We start from the raw sequence: 19,008 nt of genomic DNA, 5'->3' as shown, positions 1-19,008 counted from the left end.
GAACAAAACACAGAGTGCTGGAGTAACTCAACGAGTCAGTCCGCATAAAAAGTGTTGGTCTGAAGAAAAGTGGAAGATGGTTCTGATCAAATGTTAACTTCAATGTGGATCTGATCAGCCTATTGGCTTTAATGTGTTGTAATTAAGGTGAGGTGCTTTGTCGTACCTCCTACATAACTGATACTGCAAGGCCAAAATGCCCTCCTCCATGTGATTCAGAAGTAGTCAATTTGAAAGAAAGTTCCCCCACCCACCCTTTGTATGGAAATGTTATTTGGCCCAGAAAGAAAGAAAAACAATACAATTTTTCAACACGGAACCATGGCAAACTATCATTAATGATGTATTACTAACATGAGTCAGTACATGAAGACCAGTCATTAGTAGAATTTTAAAAGATGACAATGATTTAAAAATTGCTAAGCTTATAACCGCAGATACAAGTTATTTTGTTAAAATAGGAAAGCAATTGTGACAGTGAGCAGCAGAATAGGAACTGAGTCTGGAGATGGTGCCAAATGCAACCAAGTTACTGGAAATGGAAGAACTACTGGGAAGAATGTTGTGCCCTGTGCCCCGAGATGATCTACATATCCATGAAAGGGACATTGTGTGGTGTAATAGGATTTTGCTTCTATTCGAGATTCTAATATTTTTTACAATTAATTAAATAGGATTTGTAGGATTAAACAATGATTTTAAATAAAAGTACAGGGGCTTTCAGGATAACTCAATGAGCAGATGCATGGACCCCAATTGAACCCACGCCATTCCCCCACTTCTCCCACATCAAGGGCTCGAGAGTGAGATTTCAGGACGCACAATAATTATTATAATCCAAACTCTAATTTTAAGAGACCTACACGGTTCCCCTTCTCCCAGCATGTACGGTCGCTAGTTCATCACCACCTTGCTCAGGGCTGCTGTACTGCAAGGGCTCGCCCCCTCAGCAGCCATGGGAGGCAACTGTGAGATTGAGTGACCCAAAGGCCGGTCTCTGACAGTACTCTAGAGGTGTAGAAAGAGGGCCGATTTTTTCAGCAACTGCTGGCGTCATATCAGTGTCGCCAAAAGATTTTGAACATTTCAAAATCCAGCGGCGACAAAAAAAATGTTGCGACACTTGAAAAAACACCGCGCGTCATATGTCATCACGCTGCTTCACCGCTGAAAAAAATCGCCAAGTGGAACAGGCCCTGAAGCCTCCTGGCTTTCATGGCTCGCTCTCCAGACAAATAGGATTGAATGCATCACTGCTTTTATTTCTGGACGGAGGAAGCAGTGCAAAATATGATCTCTGCATCCACCATGGGGTTGTCATGGTCTTGGTCTGTTTACACTATTCTACAAATATTGCTAAACAGTTTGGAAAAAAACCCATTAATTTTGTGTTGTTTTTGGATCTAAGAATGAAGCCTTGAAGAGCGAAGGAGGAACCATTACCTATGCAGCACCAGATATCTGTATAATCTACAAGCTTCACCTGGAGTGCGGACGATTGATTAACCTCTATGACTGGCTGCAGGTATGTTTTTTTTCCTTGTCACTTGGAACTAAAGCCGGAACGTCATAAGTTCATAAGTGATAGGAGCAGAATTAGGCCATTCGTCCCATCAAGTCTCCGCCGCCATTCAATCATGGCTGGTCTATCTCTTTCCTAACGCCGCTCTCGTGTCTTCTCCCCGCAACCTCTGACACCTGTACTAACCTGTACGTCACATCCTTTTTCTCCAGTGATGCTGCCTGACCTGCTGAGTTACTCTGGCACCTTGTGTCTATCTTCTGTACTCTTCCATGTTCGCTCTTTGTGCTGATGCAGCGTTTTGACCTGAAATGTCAACCATTTCATACTATCCACTGATGCTGCTGCTCGAGTTATTCCAGCTGATTGTTTGTTGCTGCAAATTCCAGTATATGCAGCAAATCGCCAACAAGTCCAACAACGAGGTCACAACGTGACTCCTCAGCTTAGAGGCAATTATGGATGCATAATAAATAAAGGATGCATGGTTAGGGAAGTTCATATCTTGTCTATACTGGATACATTATTTGTATTTAGAATGGAACTCATTTGGGGAATGGGGTGAAAAGGAAGCATTTACCTCCTGTGACACACAAGGTACAGCACAGAAACAGGCCCTTCATCCCACCGAGTCTGTGCCGACCAGTGATCTCTGTACACTAGCCTTATCCCACATACTAGGGACAATTCACAACTTTTACCAAAACCAAATAACCTATAAACCTGTGGAAACTGGAGCTCCCGGGGAAAACCCACGTGGTCACAGTGAGAACGTACAAACTCTGTACAGACGGCACCTGTAGTCATGATCGAACCCGGGTCTCTGGCGCAGTAACGCAGCAATTCTACTGCTCCACCCTGCCGCCTTGCATCTATAAATTGTATTTTTAATATTTGGGGCATTTTATTATAAATTATTTTAATGTAACAGAATTCCAGGTTAAATTAACACAGCTGTGACTTTTTGACTTTTATCAACTGGAATGGAACGGAATACTTTATTGTCACATGTGACAAGTCACAGTGAAATTCTTTGCTTGCATACCCAAGGTATGCAAATAGTCAGCACATATGGCGCTGACAACGTTACAAAGTACCCCAGCCTGCGGTGCTCCTCCTTTGTTCCCTTCCCCCTCTCCCCGGCAGTCCAACTGCAGGGACATGTAAGGTATTGTGATTGTTATGGCCATGGCAATAGATTCCCGCTGCATCTAAACCAGTGTCCTGCTATTCCTCAAGGGCCATACATCTCAGCTGTGTAAACAAGTGGTGTATTTTTAATTAAAATCTCCATTCAGATATGCACTGTGTTGGACTGACCTTTGGACCATGAGCGGTCCATTTTGCAGCTGTACATTCTGAGTTGTATTAACTCACGAGACCGCCCGCTCATCTGCAGACTTGTAGATCTATTTAGTTTCTTCAGAGAGGAAATTTGCTACCATTTGGAAGTCACATTAAAAGAAGTACAAATCGGCAAGAATCTGCAGGTAGAACTTTAATGCACAAGTTCGGAGATCAGATTGATATACAATTGTTCCATTGCTAACATTTATTGCTGTATCTTGGTCCTGGGCCTATATTGTACTGGAGCAGGTTGCAAGTTTCTAAGTTTCAAGCTTACAATGATATGTCAGTTTGCAATATGTAGTTCACAGGAGCATGTTAAGAATACTCTGTGCTTAATCAGCAAGGTTTCCCACTGAGAGGAAACTGGGGCCAACTCGCAGCCACCACCAGCTATGCTTATGTAGTTTAGAGATACAGTGCAGAAACAAGTCCTTTGGTCCACCGAGTCCGCACCGACCAGCGATCCCGTCACACTATCCTACACACACTAGGGACAAATGACATTCATACCAAGCCAATTAGCTTACAAACCTGTGCGTCTTTGGAGTGTGGAAGGGAACCGGAGCTTCCCGGAGATAACCCACGCAGGTTACTGGGAGAGCGTACAAACTGCGTACAGACAGCACCCGTAGTCAGGATCAAACCCAGGTTTCTGGTGCCGTAAGACAACAACTCTACCGCTGCACTACGGTGCTGCCACCATTGTTAAAATTGTCTGTATATATTAACCTGAATATTCTTCGATCACCTGAATTCTTTAAAAATTCTCAAATACCTCCTCCTACTTAACCTTGGACCATGACCGCACTGATGAGCATCAGGCCATTATCCCAAACACTATCACTGGCTTCATCACTTCCAGCTCCCTGCCCTCCCATGCCTCCAACCTCATCGTTCCCCAGCCCCGCACGGCCCGATTTTACCTTCTCCCCAAAATCCACAAACCTGACTGTCCTGGCAGACCCATTATTTCTGCTTGTTCTTGTCCCACTGAATTTATTTCCACATACCTCGAATCCATCCTGGTCAAGTCCCTCCCTAACTATGTCCAAGACACCTCGCACGCTCTTTGTCTCCTCCATGACTTCCGTTTTCCAGGTCCCCACTCCCTCATCTTCACTATGGATCTCCAGTCACTCCACACCTCCATCCCCCACCAGGAGGGTCTTAAAGCCCTCCGTTTCTTCCTTGACCGCAGAACCAACCAATCCCCGTCTACCGATACTCTCCTCCACCTAGCGGAGCTGGTCCTTACCCACTTTGACTCCTCCCATTTCCTCCAAATCCAAGGCGTAGCTACAGTGCATTCAGAAAGTATTCAGACCACTTTTTCTACATTTTGTTACATTACAGCCTTATTCTAAAATTGATTAAATTCATTGTTTTTATCATCAATCTACACACAATACCCCATCACATAAAGCGAAAACAGGTGTTTAGAAATTTTTGCAAAGTAATTACAAATAAATAACTAAAATATCACATGTACATAAGTATTCAGACACTCCCCATCCAACCTGACAGAGCTTGAGAGGATCTGCAGAGAAGAATTTGAGAAATTACCCAAATACAAGTGTGCCAAGCTTGTAGCGTCATACCCAAGAAGACTTGAGGCTGTAATCGCTGCCAAAGGGGCCTCAACAAAGTACTGAGTGAAGGGTCTGAATAAATGTGATATTTCAGTTATTTATTTTTAATTACTTTGCAAAAATTTCTAAACACCTGTTTTTGCTTTTTTATTATGGGGTATTGTGTATGGATTGATGATCAATAAAAAAGAATGTAATCCATTTTAGAATAAGGCTGTAACGTAACAAAATGTGGTAAAAGTGAAAGGGTCCGAATACTTTCTGAATGCACTGTAGTTCCATTGTTTGACTCATTCTATCTGCCTGAAAACCCGACCGCTGTAAGATAGGAAAGAATCTGTGTCAGAAACAATGCTTTCCAGTTTTATTTCCCTTCACAGGAAGTAGTGGCAGTTTAACAGTTATGCCGTCAAGCTTACTGGATGATCACGATTCCTGGCATCTGCAATTTCATTTCAATCGTCTCATCTATCTTTTATGCTAACATCATAATTTAACGTTGAAAAGGCTGGTAAAGCCATTACAAACCAAATAGAATTTTTTGTTCTCTGTCTGATTTAAAAGGGTTACAAAACACTTTTTGGATGAAGTCCATTAACGTCTTATGATGGGAAGATCTGCTTCAGAGAGAGTAGGCACTTGGCACTAGACACCAATACCACAGAATGAGTTGACAGATTCTTTTTGAATTGCATCTTTTTGAAGGGTGTGTAATTACACTTATTTTTGTGCATCAGATATTATTTTGTTTGAACTTCAAAACACAGGTATGCTGCGCAGATTAGAGCTCTTTTGTATGTTAGCCAACCTTGGTTGGATTACAATGATGGTACTTTAATTTGCCCGACTGTTGGTGGGTTAGTGGAGTGGCATGATTCCTGCCTCTATTTGCTATCCAATCATTTTGTTCACATTGTGATGGTGAGCAGAAACTTCCTGGGTTGAGAAGCATCATTTGTGGAGCCAAATGTACCATAATAATAATAATAATAAATTTTATTTATGGGCGCCTTTCAAGAGTCTCAAGGACACCTTACAAAAATTTTAGCAGGTAGAGGAAAAACATGTAAGGGGAATGAAATAAATAGTAGAGACATGACTAGTACACAAAGTAAAGACAGAATTCAATTCAAAACACAATATGAGGCAATGGAACCAAATGCTTCATGAGGGAGGGAGGGAGGAATGCTGATGGCACGTTCAGTGGTGGAGTAGCTCAATATTTCAGTGGTATTGTCCAACCCCAACCTCTCCTTTCCAGCTTTATCCCCATCACTTACAATCAGTCCGAAGCAGCGTCCCAAGCCAAAATGTTGTTTGCCCATTCCTTCCTCTGATGTTGCCTGGCCCAATGGGTTCCTACAGCACGTTTGTGGTTTGGTAAAGAGTAATGTTTCAGTGTTTCATCCTATAAGCTGTGACGTAATCTGTCTAGATATTGAGCAAATATAGGCACAGAGGATTACTGGTGGAAGTGAAATCTGCTTGCAAACAAGAATGGGAGCAGAAGTGGAATGTGTTGTGCCTCAACCTGCCCTGCTGTTCATTATGATCATGGCTGATCTGCCTTTGGTCGCAACTTCATGTCATTTCTGCTAATTCTGCATGTCCCTCAATTGCCTGATTTTGTTTCTAAAATGTACCTCCACTTTGAGTATCTCCAGTGATATAACCTTCACCAGCTCCAGGGTGAAGAATTCCAGAGATTCCCGGTGCACCTCCGTGGCGCCGCAGTATAGTTGCTGCCTTACCACGCCACAAACCAAGGTTCGATCCTAAATATGGGTGCTGTTTGTATGTTCATCCTGTGACCGCATAGGTTTTAGACTTTGGACTTTAGAGATACAGCCTGGAAACAGCCCATTCGGCCCACCAAGGCCACGCCATGTAAACTAGCACTATCCTATACAGTAGAGGCAATTACAATTTTGCCCACACAGTCGGTCACAGAGAGAACGTACAAACTCCATACAGACTGCACCCGTCGTCATGTTCAAACCCAGGTCTCTGGAGCTGTAAGGCAGCAACTCTACTGCTGTGTTCTGGTTTGCTCACACGTTCCAAAACATGCAGATTTTGTTGGTTAATTGGCTTCTGTAAATTACCACTAGTGTGTAAGGAATGGGTGTTGTTTCAGGTGAAGACCCTTCCTACAGACTGGGAGTCGGAGAAGAGGGGGTCTAGAGATACGGAGGGGGTAAGGTGTGAGAAAGACACATCAAAGTAGATGATAATAAAGAAATGTAGAATGGTTCATTGTTAGCTGAGTGAAAGATGACAAGGAGGCATACAATTAGTGAAATGAGAGTGAAGCTGGCCACTAAAAGTGCTTGTGAAGAAGCAACGGGTCAAACAGTAACAGGGGATGTCAAATACACTGTGCATTTGCCATTCCGTGTCCTTGTGCAAAAAGCAGAGGAGGCTGAAAGCATTATTGATAAGACCTGACTATCAATGAAAGGATCGTTCACTTAGCTTGTCAAAAATATGAATGAGACTTAGTTAAACCCTGAATAAGATGATGGAGAACGTCTCTCAGTCTGTTGCCAAAAACAAGGAGGGCATAACCTTAAATTTAGAGCAAAGTCATTGAACCAACAACATTAAAAACCATTCTTCACAAAGGGGAGTGAAAGAGATAGATTTCTCAGTTCTATTGAAGATAGACACAAAAAGCTGGCGTAACTCTGCGGAACAGGCAGCATCTCTGGAGAGAAGGAATGGGTGACGTTTCCGGTCGAGACCTTCCTTCAGACTGAACGTCACAGGAAAGGGATACGAGCGATTATAGACAATGATGTAGAGAGATGAATGTAAGATATGTAAAAAAAGTAACGATGATAAAGGAAACGGGTCATTGTTAGCTGGTGGTTGGGTGGAAACGAGAAGCTGGTGGGACTTAGGTGGGGGAGGGATGGAGAGAGAGGGAATGCGGGGGTTACTTGAAGTTAGAGAAATCAATATTACTATCACTGGGCTAAAGCGAAGACTGAGCGAAAGTATTCAGTGAAACTAGGCCCAGTCTATGATTGGTCTCGCCGATGTATGAGCTACATCTTGATCAAATACATTTCTCCAGAGATGCTGCCTGACCCACTGAGTTACTCCAGCATTTTGTCTTTTTTTTGAAAACCAGCATCTGCAGTTCCTTGTTTCATCAACTGTTTTTTTTAACAGCTTGTGGTAGGATAATTCTTTCATCCCAGGAATTTAGCCTGGTGAATCACTGCCTCTAATGCTATTATATATTTTTATTATATTGACCTAAACTGCAGTTGAGGCTCTATAAAGTGCTGGAAAGGCCGCATTAAGAATATTGTGAGCAATTTTGGGCACCATATCTGAGGAAGGATGTGCTGTCTCTGGAGAGGGTCCCGATGAGGTTTACATGAATGATCCCAGGAATTAATAGGTTAACCTATGATGAGCGTTTGTCGGCACTGGGCCTGTACTCGCTGGAGTTTACAAGAATGAGGGGGGGACCTCATAACATACAGAATAGTGAAAGGCTTGGATAGAGTGGATGTGGAGAGGATGTTTCCATTAGTGGGAGAGTCTAGAACTAGGGGTCATAGCCTCAGAATTAAACTATGTTCTTTTAGGAAGGAGATGAGTAGAAATGTCTTTAGTCAAGGGTGGTGAATCTGGAATTCATTGCCTCAGCAGGCTGTGGAGGCCAAGTCAGTGGATATTTTTAAGGCAGAGATAGATAGATTCTTAATTAGTACAGGTGTCAGAGGTTATGGCAAGAAGGCAGTAGAATGGGGTTAGGAGGGAGAGATAGATCAGCCATGATTGAATGACAGAGTAGACTTGATGGCATAATTGTACTCCCATTCCTTATGACTTATGACCAACCAACGCACCAACAACACTATTCCCACCTGCTTATATAAAGTCAATTGGAGTGACTAATCCAGCCATAATTAGCTTCCTTCAATAAATATTTCAATGAATTTATTTTTTTATGATATTTATGGTATCTCCGTCTCAAAGTTTCCCATTTAGGTATCCTGCCTTCATTTATCGCCCTGTAAAATGTTAATTTAAATGTTTTTTTTCTATCCTGGTCTGCTCTTTGTAGGAAGACAATATCAGAAGTGGAAAATAAGCCTTTGACACCAAATTTGTTACTTGATCTTTTGTTGCAAGGGGTTGCATTTTCCAGGTCAAGAGTGATGATGTTTGCATTGTCCCCAACTACGAATCCTGAGTCAATGGACATTTACATAGAACATAGAACAGGTCAGCACAAACACAGGCCCTTCAGCCCACAATGTCTGTGCCGAGCATGATGCCAACACCATCACTTATCTACCTGCACATAATCCATAGCGTTCCATTCCGTGCATCTCCATATCCTTGTCCAAAAGTCTTTTAAATGCCACTAACGTTTTTGTTTCAACTACCACCCCCAGCTGCGCGTTCCAGGCATTTGCCACCCTCTATGTAAAAAGATTGCCCTGCACATCTCCTTTAAACTCTGCCCCTCTAGTATTCTCTTCTTATATCACAACCTTTGTGTCTTTGCATTTCTGACCTTTTGTTCAACCATTTGCCAATCAACGCCACTCACCTGTATCCACCAATCATTCGCCTGGCTTTGTCCTGCCCCCACTTCTCTTCCAGTTCCCCTCCCACCCCTGCCCCTGACCCTTACAAGCAGTCTGAAGAAGGGTCCCAACCAAAAACATCATCTATTCATGTCCTCCAGAGATATTGCTTGACCCTCAGCACTCTTTGTCTTTTTTTTGTAAACCAGCATTTGCGGTTCCTTGTACTTCTACAATGAGTAGTGCTTTGTGTTCCAAAGGATTGAACTTGGCTCTTCATAATTTTTTTATGGTGAAAGATATTCCCAGGTAGAGAATGTAATCATTTTTTAATTGTATTATTGCCCCCGGTGACTCTCATTCCTCCAGAGTTTTTTGGTTGGTGAGGGCGCTGTGAGCCGGCTGCCCTGCCAGCAGTGTGTTAGTTATTTCTACTTTTTTTGGTTTTTTTTAGTATGTCCAAATGTGTGTTTTAATGTCTCGCGAAGTGTCTTGTGTGGAGGGTGGTGAGGGGGGGTAAGGGGGAAACTGCTTTTAGTCGCCTCCTCCATGGAGAGGCCTAACACCAAGGATTGGTGTGGCCCTTCCCGGAGTCGGGCATGGAGTTTCATCAACGGGCGCAGAGTGGACTATTTCCGATCGCAGGCCTGCGGCCAACAACATCTGAAGCCGCTGACTGCAAAACTTCTAGCCGCGAGCACGGCGTCCGGAGCCTGGGATCCCTTGCTGGGGATCCCCGGCGAAGAAGAGCTCCGACCCACCGGCCCACGGCCTTCAACATCTTGAAGCCGTGGACTGCGGATCTTCTAACCGTGAATGCGGCGGGGAAATACGGACGTACTTACCATCCCTGGAAAAGAGCTCCGACTGCCGGCCTACGACATCTTGAAACCGCGGCCTCCAGTAGGGAAGCACCGATTCGAGACTTACCTTTCAGACAAGAGGGCCTGTACATCTGGCCGCCCACAGCGGCGACTGAGGAGGTTATGGCCCCAACCACGAGGGAGAAATGGAGGAGGACTGACTGTGCTTTTGTGCCTTCCACCACAGTGAAGAATGCTGTGGTGGATGTTTGTGTTACATTTTTATTGTGTATTGTGTGTTTTTTTTAATTGTACCGCTGCTGGCAAGTTCAATTCACTGCACTTTATTGTGTATGTGATGAATAAATCTGATTGATTTGATTGATTGATTTAGAATTAGTGAAAATAATTGAAGATTCTATACCTTTTACCTGTGACTGATATGGTTTTGCTTGGGCAGCCTAGAACCCAGCGGCATGAATATTGCTCCAACTTCAAGTAACCCTTGCGTTCCCTCTCTCTCCGTCCCTACCCCACCCTAGTCCTTGTGGTAATTTCACCATTTGTATTTCTTTGTTATCACCTCGTGCCCAGATAGCAATGGACCACTGTGGGCTCCACATTTCCTGAGTCATCGATGCAGGCTCTGCTTTATCCTGTACCCTCCCATGCCTCCTGTGTCCCCCTCCCTAACACTTAGGGTCTCGACCCGAAACGTCACCTCTTTCCTTTCCAAAGAGATCCTCCTGCCTGTCCCGCTGAGTTACTCCAGCATTTTGTGTCTATCTTTGGTGACCCAGTAACTTTGCACTATATGATGGGATATGTTTATTTATTTGACCGAGGGATATCTGGGTTTGTGTTTGAAATGTGTGCTTCAGATTATCTAAGACTACAAAGTTATCTAGGATCTCTAAAAGTAGTATATGATGTTCAAATGTTTTGTACACTTAGTCATATTTCGCTTAATTATTTATCTGATCTATTTTAATCATTGTGACTATAACTTTTTATTATTAACGACTGTTTGGCATCTTCCATTTGGTTGCCAGGATATGGGTACAAATCTTTTTATTATGCAAGTTGAAATCAGATATGTTCCAAGTATTTCTAATTGTGGTACAGAGGTCCATTTCCATGGCTTTGCCAGATCCACTTGTACACGGTCTCAAAGTATTCTATGTATGGATTAGTTTCCTGCTTTGTGGCCCAAGCACACTTTCCTCTTGTTTCAGTGTCTATTCATATCCATGTCTACTGCTTCTCTCTTTGTTGTTTAAGTTGTTTTTCGACTCAACTGTTTAGTTTAGTTTAGAGATAAAGTGCGGAAACTAGGCCCTTCGGCCTACCGGGTCCACGCTGACCAGTGATCACCCCGTACACTAGCACTATCCAGCACACGAGGGGCAGTGAGGGAGGAAACCGGAGCACCCATAGAAAATCCACACGGTCACATGGAGAACGTACAAACTCTGTACAGACAGCACCTGCAATCTGGATCGAACCCAGGTCTCCAGTGCTGTAAGGAAGCAACTCTACTGCTCCACCACCATTCTCAGGAACAGCTTCCTTCCCAGTGTTATTAGGCTTCTGAACGGTCCTTTCATAAGCTAGGGTACTGTATGATTCACCTCTATCATATTGGACTTTGGTTATGGAACTGGTGTACTACAATGTGTAGAAAGGAACTGCAGATGCTGGTTTATACTGAAGATAGACACAAAGTAGCTGGAGTAACTCAATGGGTCAGGCAGCATCTCGAAAGAAAACAGAGGAGTGACGTTTCGGTTTGAAGAAGGGTTCCGACCGAAACATCACGCATCCGTTTTCTCCAGAGATGCTGCCTGACCTGCTGAGTTACTCTAGCAATTTGTGTCTATCTTTGGTGTGCTACAATGCTGAGAACTGTTCTGCACTCTGTCTTTGCTCTGCCTATTGCTCTTGAGTTTGGCTTGATTGTATTTATGTACAATATTACCTGATTTGATTGGATAGCATGCAAAACAAAGCTTATCACCTAAATCTACATTACTCCCTCACCCAGGATCATAAATGCAGAAAATCAGCAGATTGAAAGCACAAATCAAAACTGAATCGGAGTTTGTTGCCACATTAGCTAGAAGCGCATACATACACTAGGCTGGCTGAAGAACCCTGTTAACATTGCTGAGTGGGAGTTATTTGTAGACTAATTTTTGGAACGATTTGCATTGTAAAATGTAAATGGATTAAGCTATATTCAAAAATAATATTTTAATGCAGTTTTCATTTTCTACTAAATAAAGTTCCTGAAGTAATGCCGCAGTTATCATTCGACACTTCAAATCTCTGATAGCACACATTTTATGGAGTTCTGAAATAAATCAAAATGGTGGAAGTAAGTGTGGGATCTGATCAATAAAGACTATAGATTGTTGACCTGAATCATTAACTATTTTAATGGCAGATACCGCCTGACCTGCTGAATATTTTCAGTATTTTTTTCCTCAGATTTTTGACAGCGACAGGAATTTATTTTTGATTTCCTTACTGTTTGCTCGCCTTACTGGCCTTAAATACACTGAGAAAAATGATTAAGTGATTTTATACCATAATCTGGATCATACTTTATAAAGTATTAGAATCAACTTCAGCAGAAACTTTCAAAGGGGAATTGAATTTATTTTTAAGGCTGAAAATGTGGTGCTGTGAGGAAGAGGAAGGGATTAATTGGCTGGTCTTTTCAAGGACCCAGCACAGGCACAATGGCCTTTTCTGTTTAGTTCCGTTTAGTTTTGAGATACAGTGCAGTTAATTGGCGCAGTGCAGGCCAATTAACCTACAAACCTGTACGTCTTTGGAGCGTGGGAATAAACGGGGAAAATAGACGGGGTCATTGGGAGAACGAACAAACTCTGTACAGACAGCATCCCTGGTCAGGATCGAACCTAGGTCTCTGGCACTGTAAGGCAGCAACTCTACTGTTGCACCACCGTGCCGCCCTTTTCAGTTCTATAGGATGTGATTAAGGAAATAGCAAAAATGGAAAAGGCAAAAATACTTTACTAATGCAATGTATTTCACTATTATTAAATGTTACTGTTTCACCGCACAATTTTCCTTATTCAATGGGTTGGCCATCTTGTTTTGATTTGGGATATGATTCTTATGCCAGCCTTCCCTGATGTAAATCTGAGAGACAGGATGCAAAGTGCATCCAGCCACTCATCTCTATGCGTTATTTCTCTGCCACTGATTTTATGCCTCCTGGCATTTGATCTTCTGTCCATCTGCAACTTCACGTCAATGTGCAGGTGCAATGGTTGGAAAGGAGCAGGAGGGAACTGGCGGTTTCCCAGGCAACTGCTAATAAAAGGTATTTAAAATATGGCTCAGTACAAGTAACATGCTGAACTGGTAATGCATTAACTTGTGGTAAACGTTCCTTTTTAGATTTTTGCAAATTAAGCACATCTTTTGATCGATTGAAAGATACAGCATGGAAACATGCCCTACTGCCCGAGTCCATGCAGACGACTGATCACCTGTTCACACTAGTTCTACGTCATCCCACTGTTGCATCCATCCCCTGCACACTAGGAGGAATTTAAACAACAAACTAATTAGCCAATTAAACTACAAACCCGTATGTCTTTGGGAAACCCACGCGGTCACAGGAAAATGTGCAAACTCCACACAGACAGCACCCGTTATCACGACCAAACCTGATCTCTGTTGCTGCGAGGCACCAGTTCTACTAGCTGTGCAACTGTTCCTGTTCTTAATCAGTTATATTTCTAAATGAATTGTGTATTTTGTGGCTTTTGTTGAAAATGTATTTGGGGCTGGGATAAACCAAAACGGTGACTCACCTATTTAGTTCTGCTTGAGCTCGACCGGTATTCAATGCTGCTATTTGGACACCGATTTGTACTCAATGATTTATTTATTTCCAGGCATTCGCTACAGTGGTTTGTGCTGCAGAAGGGAAGGACCCTGACGAAATAAATAACGGACAAGTGGAGGGAGTTATACAGTATCCTTTTATAACAGAAAGGGTGGATTATTTGCACATCCATTCACATGATTATTTAATGTTGTGTATTATTCAAGAACCTTTTCATGCCACTTGAGTCGTCACGAAGATAGTCTCACTGCAAAGATGTACCATCTCATTTTACCCATCATCCTTCAGACGTCACAATAAATTAAAGCTCCTGTATTTTGTGTCAGAAGGCAGAAGAGAGTAATGGGCCTGTCCCACTAGGCGATTTTTCAGGCGACTGGAACGGCGACTGTCAGAGTGGACAGTCACACACACACATCGCTTCCTTCACCAGCCCGTTATGCAGGTGGGGACAGGGCAATCGGGGGGAGCGCTGTCTGAATGAAATTCACACGGTGCAAAGACAACGTGATACAGACACACACCGCGATGAACAGGAAGGTTGGCACTGTAATTAAGATGGTGAAAGCACAGTGTATGGGAAGTGTCACTTAGGTCCTTTAAAAGAGCGGGGAGCAGGAGTGGAGACAACTTTTAAGAAGCCAGAGATACACGGCTGTGAAGCTCGGCGGACATTAACATTACCAGTCGGTTATCCTTGGTGCTCAAAACTACCCCTTACATTATTTTTCCCCAATGAGCCAATGAAATTCACCAGTCAGCACAGGCTACAACCTACGAGAACCTTCGACCTCCTGGCAACCCACTAGGACATCCTGGCGACCCACCTACGGCACGTGAATTATCGCTACTCTCCATGGCGGCTTCATTCTGGTCGCCGCTAATTTTTCAACCATAATGAGGTCGCGACTAGTTCCCAGAATGCGGGAACTCCTCATGACCAAGGAGGCGACTCCCCGGCAACCACCTGCAAATAGTCTGCAGTTGCCTAAAAAGTCGCCTAAGTGGGACAGGTCCCTAAAGATAATGGCCAGTGGGTTGGGCATCAACCCAACTGCATCTAACAGATGCACTATGCATCTTTATAGTGCAGACTTTCCTGAGTCTGCAGTTCCTTGTTTCTATGTGATTGCGATAGTTTGGTGGTTATTTAAAAGGTTCAGTAAATTATCACTAGAATGGCACATGGGGTTTGATTATTGACTTGGTGATGCCTGGGTTTGTGTTTGAAATATTGTGTACTTCAGATCCCTGATCTGAAACACCAAGTTATCTTGGATCCAGGAAGTTTTGTGCTGCTCAAATGTTTTGAAATTTTAAATTTCACAGCTTTTATTCTTACATTTTTTAATCAATCTTTTAATTAAAGGTTGTTCATCTTTCATTTGCTTACCAGGATGTGGATATAAATTGCTTGTATTATGAATGTTGAGATCGTTTTTTCTGGGTGTTTCTGGCTGCCGTACAAATGGGTATTGCACTGCAATGTCAAATCCACTTGTATGTTGTCTCACTACTCAACTAGAAGACTACTAATTGGTTCACTCATCCCTTCCCACCCAAACCACCCCCTCCCCAGGTACATTTCCAAACAACTACAGATGTGCCACCCGTCCCTACATCTCCTCCCTTGCATTAATACAGGGTTTCACAGCGCAGCCCTTTCAAATGAGACAAAGCTTCACATGCACCTCCTCATGACAGCCTCCTTTACACCAGCAGGACCAAACATACAGTAGGTGGCAATTTTGCCAATCACTTGCACTAAAGCCTGCTGGATCTCTTGGTTTCTAATCATTTTAAACTCCTCTTCCCATTCTGAGGTATCTCAGTAAGTAGATCCTTGTTTATAGCAAAGATGATCGTTGGTTTATAGGGCTAAATGGTAACTAGATTAATTGGTGGAATGGTTCCATTATAAAATATAATAATTTAAGCGTACTCAGAAAATACTTCATTAAAGTTCTTCATGTGATCTTGCAGTTTGTATGAAGCTCACAATGGCATAAACATCTATGGCGTTCTCCCACTAATATCAATATGGTGACCTATTTCCAGTGCTGTGTGTTTCGCCACCATTCCTGCCTCCTATTCCAAAAACAATAATTATTTATTGTGATACAAATTGTACTACTTTATGGGCATTAGCATTAGCTTTTACTTCCGAAGGAGAATTGAATTTAGATTTAAAATCTTGCATGGCCACAAGAAGGTGAGTGGGGATAATTGGCCAGTTAAGTCCTTTGCATTTCGTTGTCTCTGTACTGTACACTGACAATGACAATTAAAATTGAATCTGAATCTGAAGTCAAAGGAGCGGACACAGATACTGATTAATCATCTGTCATGTTGGATTCAATGAAGAATGCAACAAAAATGAAAATATGTAATACACCACCATAACTGTTGAACTGTTTTCCTTGATGTATTTTATCAGTGCTCGTTTTATTCGGGCAGTGTCTGAGCTGGAGTTCCTGGGCTTTATTAAGTCAACCAAGCGGAAGACTGATCATGTAGCACGGCTAACGTGGGGTGGTTTCTGAGTGGAGCCAGCAAATGTTAAAATTCCATCCCTGTTAGAACTGAAGAATGTGATACCAATGAAATACCACACCAGCATTTAAAATAAGGACTAATAAAATGACTTTTTTCTGATATAGTTGGGCTATTTATTTCCACATTAACAGGTCACAACCACCAAGTGCACTGTGACAGGATAAAGGGATCGATCTACACAATCACTGCCTTGCTGTAAACCCTTCTACACCAGTGTTTGATAACTAGGGTGCTTTAAGCATCTATCTTTAATCCTACTGAACACAAAAGTTCAAGAAACTATAAATTAGTTAAATTGGCAGCAAGGTTTGCAATTGTGCAGTCAATGAATGGAAATCCCAACACCTGACGGCCTGTGCTCCATTATACAAGCTATACTCATCTGACATTTCCCATTGTGTAGGAAGGAACTGCAGATGGTGGTTTATACCAAAGGCAGACATTAAATGCTGGAGTAACTCAGCGGGTCAGGCAGCATCTCTGGAGAAAATAAATAAATTATGCTTCAGGTGGGAACCCTTCTTAAGACATTTCCCTTTGCTGGAAAGTGATGGATAAGGTCTGGAAAGTGGTTCTTGTTGTGCATCTGGCCAATTCATATGCCTTTTCCTTGAATTTAACACTTCTTGATTTTCCTCGTCAGCCACGGTTGAGCCACCTTCCCAGTTTTATTTTCTCGCCAGACAGGGATGAACAATTTTTAAGAGTTCATCCGTGCGGTTTTTAAATCTTCGCCATTGCATCTCCACTGTCAACCCTTTAAGTATAATTTGCCCGTCTATCCTAGCCAATTCCTGTCTTATACCTTCAAAGTCTCTTTTCTTTAATTTCAGTACCCTCATCTCTGAATTAACCGTGTCACTCTCCATTCTAATGTAGAATTCCTCCATATTATGGTCACCGTTGCCCAAGGGGCCTTGCACAACAAGATCGCTAACTAATCCTTCCTCATTACACAATACCCAGTCTAGGATGGCCTGCCCTCTAGTTCGTTCTTCTACATATTGGTTTAAAAAACCATTCCGAATACATTCCAAGAAATCCTCCTCAACACTGCTACCAATTTGGTTGGCCCAATCGATATGTAGATTAAAGTCACTCATGAACACTATATACTTCGATTAACTGTCTTTAGTTGCACTACTTTGAATTTGGTTACCTAGTATTACTATTATGCTATCACAGCAGGACAAGTGTTCAAACAAGAAAAGCCCAATTCCAAAGTAGCATCTAAACTACCTACATACTTATGTTAAAGGACAATAACCAACTTCACATTCAGTCATAAGCTATCTACTTGTTAACAAACACAATTTAAATATTTAACCAAGAAACTCAATCCCAATGCCACATGAAAATCTAAAATTCCTTTACAGTTAAACAATGGGACAAAACAAAAAGTATATCATTGGGGTTATCAAGCAGGCACCTTCCTTCGCTGGTGTTTCATTGAGTTAGGTCCATGACATTGTCCCAGAACCACCCTCCTCAATACATGCTCTCACCACCTATGTCACCAGTATGCACTAAGTAACTATTTAGTAAGTATCAATTAAGTAAAATAAACTACCTGTACTGATAATTGAGTCAACATTCAAACAAATGCTAAACACCCACGTCCTTTTTTAAAAACTTATCCTAACCCTCCATCACACAACTATCGCGCCACCAATATCAACCTCACATGAAACTGGAAGCAATACACTTACCGCGCGCGTGTGATGCCTTTCATTTCTGTCCCCAACTAGCATAGTTTATTCTCCACCAATCCACCTACCACTTTGCTGTCTCTCGACATCTTTACCGCCTGATGCATATGGCCCCCGAACTTATTAAAATTCCCCTTTAAAATTGCAACAGAAAAATTTAAGTATTTGGGTATTCAAATTACTAGAAGATACAAATCATTATTTAACGCTAATTTTATGCCGTTATTAAACAAATTGAACGCGTTCATTAAATTCTGGAAAACGTTCCCGTTGTCATTAATAGGCAGAATAAACGCTATAAAAATGATTTTTTTTTACCACAAATATTATACCTATTTCAATCTATACCAATATATATATATATACACCAATTTTTCCCACAAAAACTAGATTCTAATATTACCAACTTTATTTGGGACTATAGATCACATAGAATTCAAAGAAAACACCTGTGTAAACCCAAAGATGCTGGGGGACTTTCACTTCCGAACCTTTTGTATTATTATTGGGCAGTGCATATTAAGAATATAATTTACTGGTTGGACAGCTCTTCCCAACAGACAGAATGGAGAAAGAGGATTGTTCTCCCTGTGATATAGGAGCGGTCCTCCTCTCCCCCGATAAAACTGAATAACACAATATAAGAATAACCCAATTACCCATAATACAATAAGAATTTGGAAACAAATAAAATTAACTTTAAAATTAAGAAACCCATTAGTGTTAACGCCAATAGTGAATAATCCTTCATTCAAACCATCTCTTATTGATAAAACATACAACCAACTCCTAGCTCGCCAAATAGCGACATGGTCAATCGCATTATGAAACCACTACAACCTGCCTGTACCAGACATACATTTGGCTTCCATCCCCACTGTTCAGCTTCCACTGCCAAATCTACATATCTTAAGTATTTTCCTTTCATTAGCCTCATCCACTGAGTTTCCCCAACTCGCTCAGTTCTATAAAATACATGAGCTGCTGACTAAATGACCATAACACTATCGGGCCTCAAACGAGTTCTAATTATTTCCTGC

At 42.1% G+C, this 19,008-nt stretch overlaps 1 protein-coding gene across 1 annotated transcript in view; it reads left to right on the top strand.

Annotated features, from left to right (window-relative positions):
• Positions 1-16,360, top strand: part of orc3 (origin recognition complex, subunit 3) — a 61,300-nt gene extending 44,940 nt beyond the window's left edge. Inside the window, 3 exon segments of the mRNA XM_055636045.1 lie at positions 1,409-1,525; positions 13,753-13,832; positions 16,141-16,360. Coding sequence (XP_055492020.1) covers positions 1,409-1,525; positions 13,753-13,832; positions 16,141-16,246 — 303 coding nt within the window. The 3' untranslated portion in view covers positions 16,247-16,360.
• Positions 16,361-19,008: the final 2,648 nt, after the last annotated feature.

The sequence above is a fragment of the Leucoraja erinacea genome, chromosome 5 (genome assembly GCF_028641065.1).
Source record: "Leucoraja erinacea ecotype New England chromosome 5, Leri_hhj_1, whole genome shotgun sequence".
NCBI classification, from domain to species: domain Eukaryota; kingdom Metazoa; phylum Chordata; class Chondrichthyes; order Rajiformes; family Rajidae; genus Leucoraja; species Leucoraja erinaceus.
This window is presented reverse-complemented; position numbering and strand designations above follow the sequence as displayed.